Source organism: Patiria miniata, unplaced genomic scaffold (genome assembly GCF_015706575.1).
Source record: "Patiria miniata isolate m_02_andy unplaced genomic scaffold, ASM1570657v1 HiC_scaffold_10, whole genome shotgun sequence".
NCBI classification, from domain to species: Eukaryota; Metazoa; Echinodermata; class Asteroidea; order Valvatida; family Asterinidae; genus Patiria; species Patiria miniata.
Window position 1 is genome coordinate 17,559,497 of NW_024037048.1, and position 23,654 is coordinate 17,583,150.

General features: G+C 40.0%; 1 protein-coding gene across 1 annotated transcript; it reads left to right on the forward strand.

The window, feature by feature from the left end:
* Positions 1-5,591: 5,591 nt before the first annotated feature.
* On the forward strand, positions 5,592-8,370 carry LOC119739770 (endophilin-A3-like; the record flags this gene model as incomplete). Its single annotated transcript, XM_038214835.1, has 3 exons — positions 5,592-5,706; positions 6,388-6,521; positions 8,335-8,370. Coding segments are annotated over exons 1-3 (285 nt in total), but the record flags the coding sequence as incomplete, so codon positions are not given.
* Between the last annotated feature and the right edge of the window lie 15,284 nt (positions 8,371-23,654).

Consider the following 23,654-nt stretch of genomic DNA (forward strand, 5'->3'; position numbering starts at 1 on the left):
TTTCTGTGTTGGTGGGGGCCCCCACCACCCATCGCCCACTAGGGTCGGGATATGTTGCAAGGACCGAAAAAAGAAAAGGAAATATGAAATTCCACCCTCCTCCTTTTGAGCCCCCCCCCCCCGGATTTTAAGCTTCCTGGTTTTGAGTACTCTAACCCCGGCCCCCCTCTACACTCACGAGGCATCCTCCCCCACGCCCCCCCCCTCCACCGGGAACCCTTATGTGCAATCCCCTTCCATGGGGTCCTGATATGGTGCAGGTGTAAGAAATGAAAGACAGGAATTATTCCATTATCCTGGTCCTCAGTACCCCCCTCCCGTTCCTTTCCCCCCACCCAGGGGACCCCACCCCGCCCCTCAAGGTGTTGGGATATGTGCAATGGCCATTCAACCAAAGAATGTGCATATTCCACCCACTGTGTCTTTGTTCCCCCGCCCCCCCCCCCCATCCCCTCCCCCTCTCCCACCCCACCTGCAGGCCTCCCCCACCCCACCCGCGGGCCATTCCCACCCCAACCCACCGCCCAACTCCGTTGCATCGGGATACAGGGTAAAAGGGACAGAAAAAAAAGAGACACACACACATTTCATCAAACGGGATCCCGTTAATCAAACGGGATCCCTTTAATCTTCGTAACCGCCTTTCACTGAGCTATATATATCTCCTGCACGTTGCACGTGTTTATATCACGTGATTACTTCACTATCATTCGCAATTTTGGGCAGTTTTAGCGAGCAATTTTTATGCATATTGCTCGCGGCCATCGCCGTATCAGACCGGCCACCCACATGTGCCACACCATATCAAAGCTGAAAACCTGTTCTATATGGAACTAATTCCGGTTTTCCCGAACCAAATTCGAGAAGAGAGAAATTTAGGATTAAAAAGATGGACTCCCTCGAAAAATAAGAAGTTTTGGTTCCTAAAAAAAAACCGCTAAAAAATGTTTCAACTGTCAAAACTCAAGCAATAGGTCATCGATTTTGATGCTTTCTTCGGCAAAAGAAAGCAGATATCATGAGCTTTTCTACTGTAAATTTCTGGCATGTGCACTCTCCGATGCATAATGATTTCATTCATAAAACTGAAGCGAGTCGGGCTGAAATTGATGGCATGAGCGCAAGCACGAACTCAACGTTGACGTCATAATGAGGGGCGTGTTGACCCCAATTTGCATAGGTGAATTTCCGCGATAAGTTTGTATGTGCGTAACGTGAACTATAGTTCTGTCCCATTCTGACTAATAAAAAAGTAATAAATTATGCTGGCAATGGCTGGCAAAAAAAATGTCATTTATTAATGATTTAGGCCTAGCTGGAGTTACCCAGCCCTGAGTTTTATCATTGGGTTGTCATCTAGGGCTGGAGCGTATTTTTCTCAAAACTTGTAGTATATTCAAATTTTTTTGGAAAATGTTCAATTTTGTCTAATATAAGGTTTACCACTCGCATCACAGCTTTGGTACTGGAACCGCAACCAATAGTGCATGAAACAGTCATCGGGTCATACGCTTCCGCGTGACGTCATGCGCCAACAGCCAGCGCAGCCGGCAAAACCGAGTAGTTGACAGCGATCGCTCTCTGTGCCTGTTAATCGACCGCCATTCATTGTACACAATTTTTTTTGTGCACAAACCAATTGCGGTCCTGGCCAATCCGGCAAGGTTGTCAAGTTAGCGGGTATTCCTCCTGTTTTCACTGCAATTGTAGGCTGAATCTTCATCGTGGATCGTTTTTTACTTCAAGGACCTGTGTAATGGTTATTCCAGGCAAGTTTGGGGTGAGTTGCAGTTGCAATTAGTGTGTAACGGGGACAAAATTGAACATTTTCCAAAAAATTTTGAATATACTACAAGTTTTGAGAAAAATACGCTCCAGCCCTAGATGACAACCCAATGATAAAACTCGGGGCTGGGTAACTCCAGCTAATTTAGGCCTAGGGCTAGGCTAGGCCTAGTCCGAAAATTTGGGACTCTTAATACTGTGTATGAGAGTCCCAAAACTTAAGGCATCCATATCGTGCAAAAGTTTGTGCTGCATAATAAAACCAGTGTGAATCAAATTTGCAAGCTTCTTTGGCACTACAGTTTCCTCAATAATCTCCGAAACTTCTGCCTCGCAAAGTTGCTTTGGTGAGCATTGTATGACCAAAAATTCAGCTTTTAAATTTAATTGTAATTTTGCAAAGAGTTATTGAAATCCAAACGTGAGACATCACGTTGATGTGTACTGCAATGCATTGTGCAAAAAAACTCCCTAGCTAGAACATTTTCATCGTGTAGATAAAACAGCGCCCTCTTGTTGATCTGAGTGAATGTAGAATGTTTCATTTTTTAACAGAGGGCGCTATATGTTCATTTGGCTATCGATTGAAAAACAAGTGAGCTGCAAGGCTCTTGAACTATACCTACATGTACCCAGAATACATTGGGAATCACATACACATTTCCAGAGCATGGAGATTGACGTGGATGGTTTTTGAACTGCCAAAAACTTGCCTTAAAATTGGATTTAAGGTCTCAAATTTCGCAGGTGACATGCTTGCAACTATATCATTTTGATATATGTGTTGTGTGGGCATTCAATTAGCCTAATCGTGAGTAAAAAAGCGTCAGTAGTAATTTTGCACGTTTTTATGCACTCACGGTCCCAGTCTGGTTCGAGATAGGTCAGCAAATTATGTCGGGTGGGATTCGGGTGTTCAAAATCATGGTCATGGTGTTTGAAGGTTCAAGTGTAGTCCGCGGACCGTAGCCTTACTTGGAGTTGGACCCTAGCCGGCATAAATGTGGCCAATTTACTGGACTACCTCCGCAATAAAGGCCACACTTCCACCATGTCCATCATGTACAAAAACATGTCGAACTTTGTCAAATTTTGATATTCACATTTAGGCCTAGTTTGTACTTTATTTTTGGTTTAGAAGTTACTTACCATGCTCACTTTTGTCATGTTTGTGCTGCCTTTTTCAGATGTCTAATTTTCGTGAAGTTTCATGTTGAAATTTTGTTTGATACGCGAACGTGTGCAAACGAATCTGGAAATTTCACGAAAAAGAGACATCTGAAAAAGGCAGCACTTTCTGATTAGGCTATCAACAGGGTGAGTAGGCTTCTAAAGCAAAAATAAACTACAAATTAAGCCTAAATGTGCAAATCAAAATTTGACAAGTTTGACATATTTTTGTACATGGTGGAAGTGTGGCCTTTATTTACGGAGGTAGTCCAGTAAATTGGCCACATTTATTTATGGGGCTAAGTTGGACCCAACTTATCGCCTTTTAAACATTCGGACATGGTCTGGCGATAGTGGGGTCCAAGCAATTCCCGTATATGCCGAGCAACACAATTTTGTCTTTTGACCCAAAAACCCAACATTGCCCAACAAAAACATCAGATTTCACCCTCAAAACGGCCTCCAAATTACTAGATACGCCACCTGAGGTTCAAGTAGACATCAATAATTAAGATGGTTGTACTGAAGTTTACTTATGATCTGAATGAAAAGTGAAATTTCCCATTCAATCCCGAGAGCTCCCCTTGCGATCGTGAACACGTTCAATTTCTGATTTGTGTTAATGTTTGAACGATGCGATGTGGTCTTCATGACCAGCGTACATTGTACATTCGATGGTCCCCATATCCCGAGTGCGATTCCGTTACCGAGCGCAATGCATCGATTATGATAATGAGTAGACTGGATCTCGTTTGTAAACACAAGTACATTTCGAACGATAATAGAGAGTCGGGAACTAGGACAGCTTTTATGGGCGGAAACCAGTTCAAGCTAGTTCCCGATTGTCATTTACCATTTGAAATCCACTTGTGTTCACAAGCAAGATCCAGTCTACTCATTATCATAATCGATGCTTCGCGCTCGGTAACGGAATCGCACTCGGGATATGGGGACCATTGAATGTACGCTGGGCATGAAGACTACATCACGTCGTTCAAACATTAACACGAGTCGGAAATTTAACGTGTTCATGATCGCAAGGGGAGCTCTCAGAATTGAACGAAAATTTCACTTTTCTTCCGGATCGCAAATAAACTTCAGTACAACCATCTTAATCATCGATGTCTATTTGTACCTCAGGTGGCCTATCTAGTAATTGGGAGGCCATTTTGAGGGTGAAATCTGCATGTTAAAAAGACGATAAGTTGGGTCCAAGCATGGTCCAAGTTACTCGGACTACTGTAAGTGTAGTCCGAAAATTTGGGACTCTCAATACTGTGTATGAGAGTCCCAAAACTTATGGTATTGAAAACATGCAAAGCAAGAAAATAGACTGGCACCTGAAACAACCAGTCCAACACAGCTTCAGTACTGCATCAATCAACCATGCCAAAAGAATTAAAGAAACGTGTGGCATGAAGCGGGAACTAGTCTCAATTTACTATACATTTCTCCGTAGTCAAGCCACCAGACTATTGACACTGAATGAAGAGGTCAGTCTTTTCAAATAGTTGGACCATATGGTCATGATGGTTGGACATGTACCAGTCTAGTATTTAGTCCCATTTTGAAATCACTTGACTTCCCTCTCATGTGCAAAACATTGAAGAAAAATCTCCTTTAAAAATTGAATTGAGTCTCCAAACTTGGTTGGTGAAATACTGAGGACATTTTCTTTGCCCGTTTTGTTTTGCACGTTTCAGAGCACTCCAGAGCCCTGTCTGCTGTAAGTGTAACTTAGCCCTAGTCCTAGCCCAGGTTGGACTCTGTTGTGTACACGCAACGGAGTCCAGGGTATGAATCTCTCCTGCCATAGCGAAAAAAGTTTTAACACATTTAGTATTAGTAAATATTGCTTGAGATTATTTATGCTGATTGAATTCTTCTCATTGTCTTTGGGTAATGTATTTTTTTTTCATTAGAAGATTGACGTGGCAGGTCACACAGTGGATGATTTGGTGAACAAGACAATAGAATACCTTCAGCCCAATCCAGGTAAGAACCAAAATTGCAACATCGTTGACGCTAACCTTCCCAAATCCTCCAAAATCCTATTTGCAAAATGTAGGCTTTTGCAGGATTGAGGCTATATGGCAAAAATGTGTGCCTGATTTATGAGGATGCACTGTGTCAAGGTCTTGGGCCGGATCTTGTGATGTTCCCTGAGCTCAGGGAACCAGACTAGCTGGCTTGCATCCATTCACGGATGTGTAACCGCTTGCAAAAAAAATGCAGACTAAATAAATTGGGTAAATTTGGGCACTATTTGGACAAATCAGTTTCTTCCAACGATGGTCGACCGACCATCTTTTGAAATCAATACAACAATTCCACTTTTCTTAAAAATGACAGCACACCAGGTGCCATGATTTCACAGGATGTCTGAGACTGTCATTCACCTACAGTCAAGTAAAGTATTTCATAATAATTTGGTAGTTTTGTTTGCTGATGTTTGCAAATGTCGTATATTACCTTTAATTGTAACCTTTGGAATAATTACGTTTGGGGTGACTATAGAACACCGGTTTGAATCGGGTCTAAGTATTCACTTCAAACAAACCAAATAGAGATACATCTTCTATTTGTGTGCCGACCCTAATCAATCGTATTGTCTTTCCTGAACAGTCTCCAGAGCCATGAGTAAAGTCCGTGGTCAGAACAAGGGAGGAACCAAGCCTCAACAACCCGTAGGATTCCTGGGAGAAGTCATGCTGAAGAACGGCAGAGAATTAGGAGAAGATTCAACGTTTGGTGAGCAAGCTTCAAGATGTATTCTCTTTCCTTCTGTGGTAGACTGATCAAAAAGCTCTCAAAAAGGTGCTCTAATCAGTGTTCCAATCCACCAACATAGTACCATGAGTATTGTGTAATTTATGTAGTGCCCAACACTTCAGATATGCAAGGCCAAGTAAAGAAAAAAAAACAGTTTCTCGTACCTGCCCGCTGCCTTTTTTGCACCCACTTTGTATTTTTAAATTTTTTTTTTTATTATAATGCATACATTTGCAATATACAGGTGAGTCAAAAAAGACGAACCCCAAATGGCAGGACCAATTTTGAATGAAGTTTTGCCTGTAGCACTTTCCAAATCTAGGATATGAAAGCCCAATCAATGGGCTTTGTATTAACACAAGAATCATTCACATCACTCATTTGCTTTTCAAGTTACGGAATTTTGAACACAAACACCATTTTATAAAGTTCTGTCCATGGATCACAAAGAAATGTATGTGTTATTTCAGCAAAACGAAAACAATTCACATGCATCCCTATGAGAATTGTTTTCGTTTTGCTGAAAGAACACTTACTTTTTTACATTATTAGCCCAACTGTTTTCATTTTGATGGAAACAACAGGACAATAAAATCTTTCCTGTTAGAGGTATTATAAAAAGATGGATTTTGTTATGTTTTTGTTTTTGTTTGGATACAGGTACGGCGATGGTCGAGATGGGAGAATCACTGAGGCAACTTTCTGAAGTCAAGGACGTCTTCAATCTGAACGTCAGACAGAACTTCCTGGATCCCCTGGATCATCTCAAGAACAAAGATCTGAAGGAGATCAACGTGAGTTCCATCTTACAGAATCTAACATCATCCATTATCTGGTTGATTCTGATAGAATCAGGACTGTGTTGCACAGCCACGTTCCGGGAAATTCAAGCACAAATTAGGGAAATGGAAAAAGCGTAAAGCCACGTCAGAATGAAGTGGCTACGGCTAATACATTAGTTGCACCTATGGAAGCAGATGAAGCCACTTCCCATGTGGGCTAGTGTTAGTCGTAGCCATGTCATTCAGACATGGCTTATGCTCACTAACAGAAGGGTTAACCAGGGTTACTGGAAATTACATTCTCATACAGCGTAATCCGGCGAACAAAATTAGAAGCCATTTTTGAGGTTGCGCCACGGCTACCTGCACGCATTCTTAAAGACGAGGCTCACAAATGTTTTGGTCGAAGGAGTCCGGAGTGCGCGATTCACGTGAGCCTAGTGCCTCCGCATTTATCCTGAGTTATCCTGTTCACAGACAAACCAAGGCCGATGAAAACATATACCTCACCTCATGGTGGAGGAAAAAAAAGCAGACGGGAAACCGTTTTTTTTTTTTACTCGGTCTAATAATGCATTTCATAGACCATGCATTTCATAGGCAATCTCAGCTCCCAGGGTATACTTAGCACAGCTGTTTAGTTTGGGTGGAAACAACAGAACAATAAAATGTTGTTTTTTATAGGTATTATTAAAAAAAAAATTAAAATTGTTTTGGTTATTTTTTGGATACAGCTACTGCGATGGTCGAGATGGGAGAATCACTGAGGCAACTTTCTGAAGTCAAGGGCGCCTTCGATCTGAACGTCAGACAGAACTTCCTGGATCCCCTGGATCATCTCAAGAACAAAGACCTGAAAAGGATCAACGTGAGTTCCATCTTACAGAATCTGACAGAATTTGGTTGATTTTGATAGAAGCAGGACTGTGTTGCACAGCCACCTGCGGGGAAATTCAAGCACAAATTGTGGCCAATCTGGAAAAAAATTGATACAAGACCAGTGATCGATTACTGGTTGATTTGGGTTGTAACTTATGCCTGTGTTCTTTGGGTCATTCGATAAATTTGGGGTCCACTTTTTTCCCGTCCCTGTTACATCTAACATCTGTGATTTTATATTTCTGATGCACTCCTTAATGCAGTCGTCCTCCAAGGGTGATTATGAATAGCAAACTACCTACACAACGAATACAAAATTGTTTAAAGTCATTCTTAACCCTAACTCCCTGGGCATGTTTGCGATGATGCAAAATCCTCCAACTGCCTCCATGTAAAAATTGCATGCAGCCTCAATCCTGCAAAATCCTCCGTTATTTCTTGAATGTGATCCGTGGAAGAATGATCACTGCCTCAATCCTACAAAATCCTCCAGCAATCACTGTCAATATGTTGAGGCAGAGCCAGTGACATCCTGGAGCAGTGCGGAGGACTTCCAGTATAATTTATGCACAACTGAGCATAAACAAACACAAGGCCCGGCCCAAGACCTTGACACACTGCATCCTGCAAAATCAGCCACACATTTTTGCCAATTAAACAGCCTCAATCCTGCAAAATCCTCCATTTTGCAAAGAGGATTTGGGAAGATTAGGGTTAATGCAGTCGTCCACCAAGAGTGATTATGTGAAGCAGACAACCTACTCAACAAATTGTTGAAGTCATTCTTAATGATACTTGAACGGCAAATGACAATGCTCAGAGATAACAGGAACTCGAAAATTGTCACACTTTGACCCATAATTTATATAAGGAGCCTTACAGCAATGTGCAAATGTCTCTTGTCAAACAGTACATTAACTTTCTCCCCAATGTTTGATTTCTACAGCACCATCGGAAGAAGTTACAGGGGCGACGTCTTGACTTTGACTACAAAAAGAAGAATCAAGCAAAAGGTAGGCGACAGATTATCTCAACTCCATCATATCAAATCATCTTACATTACTAAAATATCATAATTAAAACAAAAATAAACCATCAGACTTCCAAAGTGTTATTGCTAACCTGACACTGCATTTATCATTATTAATTGTCATAGAGTATGTCCCAAAAAGTGTCTGTGGAAAAAAAGTCTGATGTGGTTTGGGATTGGAATCATTTGCCCTTGAGCATTAAACCGAGGTCTTGCCGTGATGACTGATAGCCAGGCAAATGATTCCAATCCCAATTGCAGCCCTTTTCACAACATGCAGGATTCTACACAGCTTACTTAACACAGCACTGAAATTGATTAAGGCAAGGAACTTGGTCACAGTGTCCCAAAATGTTGTTGTGATCAATTGACAAGTGTGCAGTGATGCGTGACTGAAATTAAATGAAACTCATCGGGGTTGAGGCCAAGATAGGGAGTATCTGCACAATCAAACTTTTTCAAATTGGACTTCATGGTTTTGTAGTTATTTCAAAAATAGTCAGACGGACATTTCCTGTGGACATACTGGTATAATGCGTATAATATTTGTTTGCATTAAAAGAAAAACACAAATTGCATTTAAAATATACGAACACTGTCGTTTTCTGCTATGCTTCCGAGGATTAATTGGCTTTGTGTTTTCCATTGTTCCCTGATCTAAACCTTTCCCATAGACTTAGTGCACAAACCGGCGTTGGAGGACAATAGGCACCGTCGTTCGAGTACCGTATTTTGAGTACCGAAATGTGTACTCACAGTTGAGTACTTGAAGAAGACTTTGCGGAATGAATTTTGTTGAACAGTTTGAGTAAAATGCAAGCAGGTCTTTCAAAAATTAAGTCAAAGTTGCAAAATGTTTAACAAGATCATTAAATCAGATTTGTCCAGGTTTTTCGCAGCGCTAATTTTCCAAGACCTGGACACAATTTATTTAGAGCAAATGCATTCAAATTTTCTTTCCTGATTGGTTTCCATCTAGATTGGTGGGTTGGGTAAGATCAAGACCAACACAATCATCAAGGAGCTCTCCAAAGCCTGGATGCTGGATGAGGAAGCAGCCTGGAGACCACGGAGAAGTTTCCTTGGAAGATCAGCAAGGAAGAAGTCACCATGCTCAAAGAGAAGGTAGAATCTCCTCCTTGCGCTCAAGCCCCCCCCCCCCCCCCCCCCCCCAGTGAAAACTATCAATGTTATATTTATTTTTGTGTAAGTTGGTCAGTAGTGCAGAATGATTCACATGTTAACTAATGCATGCAAAATAGAGAAAAAAAGTTCAATGACTATCATCCCACCCTATATTTTTAGGCTATAGAAATGTCAAACCCCCAAAACAGATTTTTACCTACCCTACCACACAGTTTTTTTGTATGTAGTAGAAAACACCACAATTTTTGTTCTTGGTTGGCGATATTATTTTAAAATATGTTTCAGTGTCCAATTCATTTCAAGGAGCCTTTCAGAGATCTCTCAGGTTATTCTGGATGGCTGCATGTCTAAGGAAACACATGCTTTATGTCAAAGGGAAATAATGCTCTGTATAATTTTTGTTTGTGAACCCCCCCCCCCCCCCACCTTCCACCATCTTCCAGGCTTGACCCTACTCATCCCTCACCTCATCTCCATGAAATCCAACGGGGAGAAAGCTGCGCGTCTTTGCCACCACGGGCAAGAAGGAGCAAATGGACAGGGAGAAGATGAACATGGCCAACATGCTCAGCAAGTTCCGCATCAACTGCTCGGATGTGGAGGTCATCCCGGACCTGAACAAGAAGCCCAAGGAGTAGAGCCTGAGACGGTTCAAGGAGCTGTCCAAACCCTGGATGCTGGATGAGGAAGCAGGCGAGACCACGGAGAAGTTTCCTTGGAAGATCAGCAAGGAAGAAGTCACTACGCTCAACGAGAAGGTAGAATCTCCTTCTTGCGCTCAAGCACCCCCCCCCCCCCCCCTCCACAGAGAAAACTATAAACGAGGGCCTTTTGGGCACCATCGTGGCTTATAAATGCTGGTACCAAATACACGATAACCAGCATGAGTGAACCAGTGAAGTGTCCCTCATTCCGGCTTCTGCTTGTTTGACTATAAAGCGCCCTCTTTTGTCCATGCATGGAGACAATACACTTAAAGCTTTACCAGTATCCACTTTACGCTTAGTCCCTGGTTTGTGTGATTTTAAGTCCAGTCTTGCAACATCTGTTAATTGTGTCCAACCTTTGACATTCTGGTGGGTTATTTTTCAAATATTAGTATTGATCACTTTCAGTGCAAATTGAACAACCCTTAAGTAGTTCATTTTATTTGCCAAGTGGAACTCGACATATTAAACATCAATATTCCAGTCCATTTTCCACCTAAAATCTTTGGTCTTCTTCATAATTCCCTATTAAAAAAATATCCTCCTAGCCAAGATAGTTAGTCTCTTCCATAAATTCCCTCTAAAAATGTCCTTTTAGCCAAGATGGTTAGTCTTCTCCATAAATCCCTTCTAAAACAAATATCCTCCTAACCATGATGGTTCCTCTCCTCCATAATTCCCTTCTAAAAAATATTCTCCTAGCCAAGATGGTTAGTCTCCTCTGTAATTCCCTTCTAAAAAAATATCCTCCTAGCCACGATGGTTAGTCTATTCCATTATTCCCTTCTAAAAAATATCCTCCTAGGCAAGATGGTTAGTCCCCTCGGTAATTCCCTCCTAAAAAATATCCTCCAAGCCAATATGGTAGTCTCCTCCATAATTTCCTTCAAAAAAAACACCCTCCGAGCCAAGCATGGTTTAGTCTCCTCCATAGTTCCCTTCTAAGAAAAATATCCCCCTAGCCAAGATGGTTAGTCTCCTCCATAATTCCCTTCTAAAAAATATCCCCCTAACCAAGATGGTTAATCTACTCCATAATAAAAGTATCCTCATTACCAATAATTATGGTCGTCTTCTCAGTAATTCGCTTAAAACAAGTCTGAGTCTTGCGCGTAACTTTGTACACACCTGTCCCAAGTTCTTTCCACTGACTATCCCTATTGCCGAGTATGATATATGTCTATATCTTTTATAAATAGTCGTCATGCTCATTCAAAGGCATATTCATAAAAAGGTGGAAATCTCCTTGCTGCCACGGTGTCAGATTTAACGTTTGGTATACCGTGAGGTATATCTAGGTTGTGTTAACTTCAGGTTTACTCCGATCTTAACGATAACCAAGTTAAAGATCATTAAATAACAATTGACTGTTTTTTTTCTTTTTCTGAAGGCTGGTACAAGGACAAGATTTTGCCCAAGATGGAGTTCTGTGCTGTTGGTTGGGTAAGATCAAGACCAACACAATCATCAAGGAGCTTTCCAAACCCTGGATGCTGGATGAGGAAGCAGCCTGGAGACCACGGAGAAGTTTCCTTGGAAAATCAGCGAGGAAAAAGTCACCACGCTCAAAGAGAAGGTAGAATCTCCTCCTTGGGATCAAGCACCCCCCCCCCCCCTCCCTCCACAGTGAAAACTATAAACTTTATATTTATTTTAATGTAAGTTGGTCAGTAGTCGGCAGAATGATTCACATGTTAACTAATGCATGCAAATTAAAGTAGAGAAAAAAAGTAAATTTTAATGACTATCATCCCACCCTATATTTTTAGGCTATTAAAATGTCAAACCCCCAAAACAGATTTTTACCTACCCTACCACTCAGTTGTTTTTTGTATGTAGTAGAAAACACCACACTTTTGGTTCTTGGTTGGCCTGATTATTTTATTATATGTTTCAGTGTCCAATTCATTTCATGGAGCCTTTCAGAGATCTCTCAGGTTATTCTGGATGGCTGCATGTCTAAGGAAACACATGCTTTATATAATGCTCTGTATAATTTTTGTTTGTAAAACCCCCCCCCCCCCCCAACCTCCGCCCCCACCTCCCACCACCCCCAGGCTTGATCCTACTCATCGATCACCTCATCTCCATGAAATCCAACTGGGAGAAATGCAAGCTGCGCGTCTTTGCCACCACGAGCAAGAAGGAGCAAATGGACAGGGCGAAGATGAACATGGCCAACATGCTCAGCAAGTTCCGCATCAATGCTCGGACGTGGAGGTCATCCCGGACCTGAACAAGAAGCCCAAGGACTGAGAGCCTGAGACGGTTCAAGGAGCTGTCCAAACCCTGGATGCTGGATGAGGAAGCAGGGGAGACCATGGAGAAGTTTCCTTGGAAGATCAGCAAGAAAGTAGTCACTACGCTCAACGAGAAGGTAGAATCTCCTCCTTGCGCTCAAGCACCCCCCCCCCCCCCCCCCACAGAGAAAACTATAAACAAGGGCCTTTTGGGTGCCATCGTGGCTTATAAATGCTGGTTCCAAATACACGATAACCAGCATGAGTGAACCAGTGAAGTGTCCCTCATTCCGACTTCTGCTTGTTTGACTATAAAGCGCCCTCTTTTGTCCATGCATGGAGACAATACACTTAAAGCTTTCCCAGTATCCACTTTACGCTAAGTCCCTGGTTTTTGTGATTTTAAGTCCAGTCTTGCAACATCTGTTAATTGTGTCAAACCTTTGACATTCTGGAGGCTGATTTTCAATAATGAGATTGATCACTTTCAATCCATTTTTCGTACTACTCTCAGTTCATTTGATTTGCCAAGTGCATGGAACTTGACTTTAGTAAACATCAATAAATCACGAAATTTTTTCGCCTGAAATCTTTTTTTTTCTTTCAGACCAACAGACAGATGCGGATCCGTGAATTGCTTCGCCAACATTCCCAGGAGGCTCAGCTCATTGTCATGTAAGTACAAACCGGCGATAATGGCCACTATCGGACAATTAACCTATCACGGTGGAATTGCGTCAACGCAGCTTGTAAAATATTGTCTAAACATGATATACAAATGGACGCAGAACGCCAAAATCTGAGACAAACAAAAGTTAACGTACAAAATTCCATGAGCCGTTTCGCGGATACCGCCATCTTTGAAATGGGGGGGGGGGGGCATTACAATGAAAAGACATCCCATCATTCTCAGCTACAGTTGCATGATGAGACGTATTTTCATTGTAATGCCCCCCCCCCGAAAAAAAAAAAATTCAAAGATGGTGGTATCAGCGAAAAGGCTTATAGAGTTGTCTAAGGGGCGTGGTTAACTCGCAAACGGCGGTAGGTCAATGGGTGGCGCTTTTCATGGCGGCACAATTGCTGACGTTTACACGAAATACCAAAAATTCTTTAAAAGCCGCTGGCAAAACAAGAAACTTTTTAAACAAAACTAAGGACACTTGTGTAAAAACTAAAAGTTACTTGTGCAAAAAGGGCACTCTTTACAGAATACTGGGGGGGGGGGTGTTAACTGCTGGTGCAAAAAATGGGGGCGGGGTGAGCAATAGATCTAACAGTGCTTGTGACCCAGTCTGACTGAGCTACTGTGGTCACCTGATCAAAAGTGGTGATCTGATTGGCCAATGTGCACTGTTGATTGACATGCAGGAAGGGTCCATTATAACCTTTTCTTTGATTTCTTGCAGGAGTCTACCTATTCCCAGGAAGCGTACTTGTTCAGCTTACATGTGCATGTGCTGGCTGGAGACATTATCCAAGGATATGCTGTCAGCAGGGATGCCAAATATGGCATCCAAATAAAAGTCAATACAAAGAAATTCACTTGAAATGATAAAGTGACAAAGGAAAATTCTTACCAGTTGAAAGACCCTCCTCACTTGAATGGAATTTGTACTTTGTTTTAATTGATTTCGTTAAGATTGTTTCTTTACCATCTAACGGGCTCACACTTTCACTGATGTTTTCAAAGTGAGTTTCTTGAATGCAATCAAGTAATACTGATTAAGAACAATGAAAGACTTCAAATAATTTGGAGTCTTTTAATCAAGAAACACTTGTCGCACTTTTACGGGCTTTAAAAACAACAGCCAACTCCACTTTTTTCATTACTGTGGGCACGTTTCTGTTTCAACTGAAATTAATTAAAATCATGTTGTTTTTTTCATAACGAAGCCAATCGAAAAAAAGAGAGTATTTATCAACAATGGTGGTGCTTTTGGTAATCCTCAGAATGAGGTTTTATGCATACTGTTTTCATAGCCAGTCAATTGTTACTTTGACATAATTCTCACATATTGTAACGTTTAAAATAATGCAATCATTTAAAGGGAATATACATCATTTGCTTTTGCTGTAATTTTCAGAAATGGATGGATTTGGGGGGTTGGAAATATATAGCAAATATAGTTACACTGACTTTTTTGAGGTTTTGGGTTCGAAAATGCTATAAAAACCAAGAAAAACAATCATTTTCCTGTAGTCTGGTTCCCTGACTCCATTTAAGAAGAAACAGAGCAGTTTACATACATTTGGGAATTGTAAGGTCAGGGAACCAGTCTAGCTGGCTTGTACCCGTTCATAGGTGTGTAATCGATTGCAAACAAGTGCGATGGTCAACTGGGGCCAGTATTTGAAAAAAAAGCCAGTTTTTTCCAACGCTGGTCGGCCGATCAGCATTGGAAATTGATACAAAAATACCAATTTTCTTGAAAATGACAGTATACCAGGTGCCATGATTTTACAGGATGCTTTACACTGTCATTCACTAACGGTCCAGCAAGGTATTTCAAAATAATTTGGTAGTTTTATTTTTTTGATGTTTGCAAATGCTGTATTTTCCCTTTAATAAAAACCAGTGTATTCTAATTGCTGTGAATAGCATTAGAATTTTTCAAACAATTGTTAATCCAAATGCCAAGCTTGAAGTCGATAAGAAACTAAGATTCAATCACTCGAGACTTTTTTCGTGACATGAAATAAAAATTGATACATACATGGGATTGATTTAATTGACATTATCTGTGCTGGGCATACAGGGAACATATGGCGAAGAAAATAACATGTTACAGTAAACGCCCTAAAATTATCCAGGTAGGTAGCAAAATATTTTGTTTGTTTGTCTGTATGTCTTTAAAACTTTGTTTGCTTTAGGATACAGTTATTGTGTTTAATTAATCTGTTTTAAATACCCAATACTACAAACAAGTTGCATTTATTTTCGGGAAAAAAACACGTTATTTGATATGTTGACCAAATGTGGCAATAAAAAAAAATGGCGGTCAGAAACATGGCCTAAAAAATCCAGGTTGGTCGAGATAACGCCATAAACCCATTTTTTTTATAGTTGTTAACATTTCTGGATACATGGTGGCACTGCTTTATTGCAAATCTTTTGTTTCTACAAAAAATAATGACCCAGCTTGCTTTGAAAAAATATTCCATCAAAATACTTCTCGATAGGCCTACAATGGGTCCAAAAAAAATATCGTCAAAAATCTTAACGCATACTTTTCACTATATCCCAATACTCGTGCATAAAGCTAAATATTTTGTTTTGCAAGAATTAAAAAAAAAGGGCAAATCCATTGTAGTATACAGATCGGCGCATGCGCAATGCAAAAACATTTATAATAATATTTTGTGACATTGTTATTGAACATTAATGTTTTAATTCATTGGTTATTGTTTCGGCAAAAATGGAAAGTGATTAAAAAAAATCAGCAACACGATGCTCGTGTATCTTAAAGTGTTGGATTGTGTTTATTCGGGGTAAAGGAGGAAGCCACTGAATGAGGTCCGGTGATTGGAATCACTAAACGCCCTACCGCGCATTGTGAGATACATCGTATCTCCACGCTGCAGAACCACCACCGCGCTCCCAGACACCTGCTCATGGTGACTTGGACCACTGCTATGGCCAGCGACAACCACGTCGCCGTTCTTCCGGAGATAAACGGACAGGCTGCTGGAAGGATATTTGTTCACAGAAAACATGAACACGTAGGTGCCCGGCACACCACACGTGAACGTGCCGGTCTCGAGATCGAAGCTGGTACCCGGCAGAAGCGTCTCGGTCGCCTGGAAGGGCAAACGGTCGTTGCTAAGCGTATCCGAGCTGCTCGTCCTCACCACGGTGAATGCTACCCGCTGGTTGGAGTCGTCTGGTGCCTCCCCTGGCTCACCCTTTTGACCTTTGACACCAGTCCGACCGGTTTGCCCGACTGAACCTTTAGGCCCATTGTCACCTTGAGGGCCAATCGGTCCGATTAGCCCTGGCTCGCCTGCAAAACCAGTACGGCCTTGGAGCCCCAACTGACCTTTGACACCACGTGCTCCCCGCTGACCCCGGGGGCCGATATCACCCTTTTGACCTTTCACACCAGTTTCCCCGGTTGGCCCCACAAAACCTCTTGGTCCCATCTTTCCCGGCAGGCCTCTGCCGTCGTCACCCGGCTCTCCTTTTTGACCTGCATCACCCTTTGACCCTTGTAAAATTCCGACAATTGCAGCTGTTTCCTGGCAGCACGTTTGGCCCGTCTGAGACGCAGGACCATCACCGTCCGAGGCAACCGGCTCAGTAACGGAAGCTCGGAGGTTGACGGAGTTACCCAGAAGGAGGGCGATTGGAATAACGGTTGCCACGAAGATCTTCATTCTGTACAGAATAACAACGATTAAACTGAAACAAATCAGGTGAGATTTTTTTTTCAATAAAATAGTTTTTAAAAACGGGAAGAGGAGAAAAATATTAAGGTTTGATAAACAGGAGAACTAATCTAAAATTCATGACAATCCGCCGTCAGATTTGAAGAAAAAAAAAAACCCAAAAATGAGATTGGAGGAATCATTGTTCGAAGAATGTTTTCTTTGTTATATAACAGTGGCGTATGAGGGATCAAGGGGCTAACATTTGTCATGGCAACCCATCGAATAGATTTTTTTTATTTCGCCCGCCAATAAGAGTTAAGAAAGGTCACCAAAATGCATTCCGATAGGGCGAAGTGTTCCGGAGCTGTAGTATTTTTTTTTGGGGGGGGGGGGACGGATTACATCTTGCCCCTTCCCCGGTCCTGATAGAATCATTAATTAAACCTCACCACACCCACCTCGATGGTTCGTTCTTGAAGATCAGGTCCAAGAAGAGATCACAAGGAATTCAGTGAAGGCTGAAAAACATACGAAGGAACACTGATTACCTTTTATACTTTAGTAACAAATAATATTTTATTATTCAATTTAGATAAACTCGTGAGTTTTTTTCTCATTTAATTTTGATGGCAGAAATTGTTTTTATGGCACATTGTTGGATTTCTCACGACATTGACTGATGCTTGAAATTAGTCCAATATTTCTATTGAAACGTTTATTCAAATCGCCTGCATCTACTTACGACGCAGTAGTAAGTCATTCAAATTTCAATGTCACACCTTGCTCATTCAATATTTAAAAAAATGGGCAAGCGTTTTGAACACCCGGTTGAATTTAGCGAAAGTTCGCAATTGTTCAGAGTATTTTCATTCACGAGTAAAAAAGTAGGCATCAAAACGTGACTTGTGCCTTGATTTTCTTGCGCTTTGGATTTCAGTCCCGCTCGAGAATTCAATTTGATGCGTACGTTTATAAAAGTAGCGCGTGTTCAATGACATAAGTTGCTTAAGATGTTGTGTTATAGTGTTGCAAAACAGTTTAAAATTAATGACATGGCTTTTGAAAAAGTTTGATCAAGGAATTTACAGCTATTTCGAAGAAAATATTGAATGCCTAACAAATTTCAAAACAGAAGTTTAAAAATGTAAAATGTTAAAGTGATAGAAGAAAATACATTCTGAGCACTCAAAAGAGAGATCTGTATATGTAAACCGAAGTGAGCAGTTTGTTTATTGTTGTAATCACTCTGTGGAAATAAAAAGAGCGAATTACTTAATTTCCTTTCTTATCGCCAATGCGATTGACGTTTAGCGAATCGCTAATGCCAGATTAAGATGACTCCTGATTTTACTGCACTTTCGCTGACAATGAATACTTCCTCTATAACAAATATGCCTACTCGGTGAAAACTCCAATAAAAAATAGAATGATTTTTTTAGCACGAAAAATGCTGTCCACACGCCTTTTGTTGTTGTAAATATCCCAAAAAATCGAACGCTCTAACTGCGACCATTTGAAGAGTAAACATTGCGACTTCATGAGTAAGTTGCGAAATTGGATGGGAAAACTGTATTATGATTCACTGACGTTATAAACAATCACGAATAACAACGTGATCAACGAACAACAAAGAATTAGAACGGTAATTGCGGACACATTTTAGTAAATCATGAGAACATGATTAAGAATATAACATTACATGTGTATACATGCTAACTAATCCGCTTAAACAATAACTAGCAATTGATGCAATCAATACTTATTTTCATTAAGTTATTTTTTTTCTTTTGCGAATCTAAGGCCAAAAAAAAAAAAAAATTCGGTCTCTGGTCAGACCAAAGTTCCGGAATTGACGCGGCCACGCGGCTTTTTTTTTTTTTTTGCTTTTTTTTTTTTCTTCAAGCTTGGATTGTACAGACAAGGTGGGTACTATTTTGCTTTTTTGGTGTCCTCATGTACATTGGTGTCCTCCATAATTTGCCTTGGTGCTTTCGATCATTTGCCTTGGTGCAATTTCCCATTCCTTGGTGCTCTTTGGTTAAAAACACATTGAGGAGGTGCGGAAATAGAGGGCGCTGTTGGAGCTACCGCGGAACATTTTGGAAAAAAAAAAGATCGACGCGCATGATTAAAATCGACGCGCGCGCTGACCAGAGACCGACTTATTATTTTTTGGGGCCTAATTGTGAATAGATAAAACAAAATGACAATTAAACTTAGCGTGTTTCGCCATTAGTTCGAGGCACCCTGGTGAATTTGACGAGGAATCTGATTGTCTGAGAATGAAATCTAAATTGATGGTGTTGCTATACAAAAAATGGCATGTCTAGCAACGGTTTGAGTGTCTGTATTATCAACATTGCTTTAGTTTAAAGATGCAGTTCCCGTACTATCTTCGAGTTTCACCTCCACAATTTCATTTCAATTGCTATTTTTCTGAAAATATATAATATATTTACTTTTGAATTAGTAATGGAACGGAAAAAAATCCGACAAAGTTTAGTTACTGAATTATTGCTTCACAAACTTTAAATTATTGGCTGTCAGACAATAATTCGCTTCTCGCAGGGCGGGTTCAATTGTGCGCAAAAAATGAAAATTCCTTTGGCATGCAGACGCCCAAAATCGGATCAAAGTAGTTGTTTTTACCTTAATAACTAAAACACATATACACATCGACAATTCGTAAGAGAAACAAATCTATTTTGAATAGCAAGGGGTATGCATCCCTTACTTTGAATAAAGGAAATTGAATTTGAATGCACATTGGACAAATTCGATCGGAAAACCTATATTAATGATAAATTTCCTTCAAGGACGTTCTCTGTTACAGTTTTGACAACAACGTTTATCGATGCACACAAAAAGATAAAGTCTGCCATTAAATAAACGCTCAATTCTGACAGTTGTGTGAGGATATGTCAAATAGCAGATACTCACCTGAATCAGTGTAACGTTCTTGAATTCTCTCACGAAAGGAATCCTCAGCACTCGAGCAGATTGCTGGCTGAAAATAATATCAACAAAAACGAGTCATTGAAAGTCAGATGGGAGATAACTTGGGGGGTGGTGGGGGAGGCATAGCTGAATTGTATCAGTAAAACGCCGCAAAAAATCTCTGTCGGGTGAAATGAGATTTGGATTGATTATTTATTCCGGTAGGAATTCGTTCATCAACGGCCCTGACTAGACTCACGTGCGGGCGGTGGTTGGTTTTTTTTTGAGAAACATCTATACAAAAAAACAAGTTAAAATTAGTTAAGATCACTTGCAAATGTACAGAAAGTGTACTTCACAATAGAACTGGTTTCAAACAACCTGTAAAATTATTCCGCCTGATTAAGCGTAAAATAAAATAAGTAAAATGAAGGCTTTGCTGTTTTTTAAAATAGTGTGCCGGCTGGCACACTCTTTTGCGTGTGTAAGCAACGGCATCCAGTTGAGCATACGTTTACTCTTAAATGAGACTTGTATGTTTGCATGGTAAACATGTAAAAAAGAATATAAGGTTTGCGGTAACACCATGTGAATAATTTTGAGTTGTGTGGTTCTGAGAAGAATCAGTTGTTTACAATCATATTATTCCTTTTTTTCTTTGGAATTTCATTCTAAAGTTGTATTTTAAAGATCGGACTTGGAAGTATCTTTTGTTATAAACTTAGTTTGGATTCAATGTTTAAGACTTTGTGTTTCTTAAATTTGATTGAAGAAGTGTATTTTAATCGATTGTATTTTTTGTTGTTTTATTTAACAGGTTTGAAAGCCATTTTGATTTTAATCTATAACTTTCTTTGGCACTGTGTTTTTAATTGTTTCAATTCTGGGTTTCGTTTAATAGTTTTACTGTGTGTTGGTCTTGGTTAAGGTTACACTGGTTTGGCTTTTGGTCATTGCTTTAGAATCAATAAAGTTATTTTTCTTATTTTTGTTTATTGAGGAAACCTACATTTTGAGTCACTGTCCCACTTCTTGCATTTCCTCGCGTCTTTACCCTATTCGATCATTAGATTAATTAGGTTTTCTTAAGTGAGTTCCCCCAGCATTTAGTTTTATTTAGTTTAGTCGAGCGGTCCATTTTTCCCGATTACATTTCCGCAAACCTTCGAAACTGCGTTTTCTCTTTTCTCAAAAGTATAGAATGCGCTGAAATTGCAACAGGTTACTAGATATACACCCTATACTTCAGATTTTGATCAATTTTGTTGCTTTTAACAAAAAAAAACACCAAGGGCAAAAGATCCTATGTTCCTCTTAATTGTTCAACATTGCTCGAATTTGAAGTTGCAGGAGTCACAATTAAGGAGCATACATATTCTGCTTTAATTAATCGATCTCATGTCAAAAAATGTCCAAAAGACTCTCATTGCCGGAAAAAGTGTGAGTACATCGAACCAGGATTTCATGTTTGACAATTAAAATAATAAAGTAATATCGCAGCGGGGAACCTGATGTAAATCACAAGTGCGTAAAGTATTTGGAATAAGTACGAATCACGATCAATTTCAACTGTTCTGAATCACAGCAGGGAACCTGATGTACTGTACCCTTGACAAAAAAATGCAGCCAAAATGTGCTCAAAACCTAGTTCGCTATCCATAGCGACAAGAATCCAAATGAGTTTGCGAAGAAGTAAAGAAAACAGTCATTATTTTGACAATTTCGTTTTGAGAGCCCAAAATGGAAGTAGTAGCGGAAATATTGTCAGACAGGAATTCCTCATTCCGAACAACAAAAACCTGATATGTTTGTGTGATCGTGTACGACCCGATCACGGTTTTGAAATGGTAAGAATTATTTTATCCCTTTCTTTCCTTTTTTTTCTTCCTTCTTTTTTATTCCAGGCAATAATTCTGTACGATTTTTTTTCCTCAACGGTACATGGTATAAACTGGAAACCTTGAACAAACACCAACCCTGAATCCGAAGTGAGTATATAACTCTGACGTCATAATGACGCCATCAGGTATCAAATTACAAACGATTTCAATGCCACAAGCTTATTGACAAAAAGAACAATCATGTTTACACTTTATAATCTGATAGATTATACCTTGATAAACATTTCTGATTTTCGAAAACAAAATCGTCTGACCTTTCCTTCCGGGGTTATCCCGGTTAAATTAAAGATTTATGCAAACAATTAACCTTTAATTAAAAACAAATCTAATTCCTTCGAAACGGATCAAGGAAAAAAGATGAACTTGAACCCTGGTCCAAAATATTACGGAAAAAGTTGTGACGGCATCATGACGTCATCGGTTATTTCAAACGATTCATCACGGTCAAATTTACTTCGAATTATAATTTTACAAAGAAATGGTGGCGTTCCCACTTTTTGTAATGTTGTGGACATTGCCTCAGGCAAAAGCTTTTGTTCCCAGACATACCATCTGTTTGTCAAGTGTCAATCGAATGTGTCTCAGAAACTCAAAATATTCATCAGAGAGCATTTTGTTTTAGAAGGGATAATTGAGGCGACTAATCATCATGGCCAGGAGGATATTTTCAAATGGGATAATTAAGGAGACTAGCCATCACGTCTTGGAGGATATTTTTGAAGAGATAATTGAGGAGACAAACACTCATGACAAGGAGGTATTTTTGAGAAGGGATAATTGAGGAGTCTAACCATCTGGCCAGGAGGATATTTTAAGAAGGGATTATCGAGGAGACTAATCATCACGGCTAGGAGGCTATTTTTTTTTTAGAAAGGACAATTGAGGAGACTAACCATCATGGCTAGGAGGATATTTGAGAAGGGATAATTGAGGAAACTTATCATAACGGTTAGGAGGATATTTTTAGAAGGGATTATTTAATGAAAACCATCATGGTTCGGAGGATATTTTTTGAAGGGATAATTGAGGAGACTAATCATCATGGCTTGGAGGATATTTTTAGAAGGGATAATTGAGGAGACTAATCATCACGGCTAGAAGGTTTTTTTTAGAGGGGATTATTAAAATAAAAACTATCATGGCTTGGAGGATATTTTTGTAGAAGAGATTATTGAACACACAATTTATCCATCACGGCTTGGAAGATATGTTTTAGATGTGATCATTGAGGAGACTAACCATCATGGATAGGAGGATATTTTTTAAAAGTGATAATTGAGGAGACTAACCATCATGGCCTGGAGGATATTTTTTAGAAGGGCCAAATGAGGAGACTAACCATCATGACTAGGGGGATATTTTTTTAAAGGGATAATTGAGGAGATTAATCATCACGGCTAGGAAGATATTTTTGAAGGGATAATGGGGGCAGACTAACTATCATTGCTTGGAGGATATTTTTTTAGAAGGGATAATTGAGGAGACTTATAATTACGGTTAGGAGGATATTTTCAGAGGGATTAATGAATGAAAACCATCATGGCTCGGAGGATATTCTTTTGAAGGGATAAATGAGGAGACTTATCATCACGGCTAGGAAGATATTTTTGAAGGGATAATGGAGGAGACTAACTATCAATGCTTGGAGGATATTTTTTTAAAAGGGATAATTAAGGAGGCTATTCATCACGGTTAGGTGGATATTTTTCAGAGGGATTATTGAATGAAAACCATCATGGCTCGGAGGATAGTTTTTGAAGGTATAATTGAGGAGACTTATCATCATGGCTTGGAGGATATGTTTCAGAAGAGATTATTGAACACACTATCCATCACGGCTTGGAAGATATTTTTTGAGAAGGGATAATTGAGGATACTAATCATAACGGCTAGGAGGATATTTTTAGAAGGGATAATTGAGGAGACTAACCATC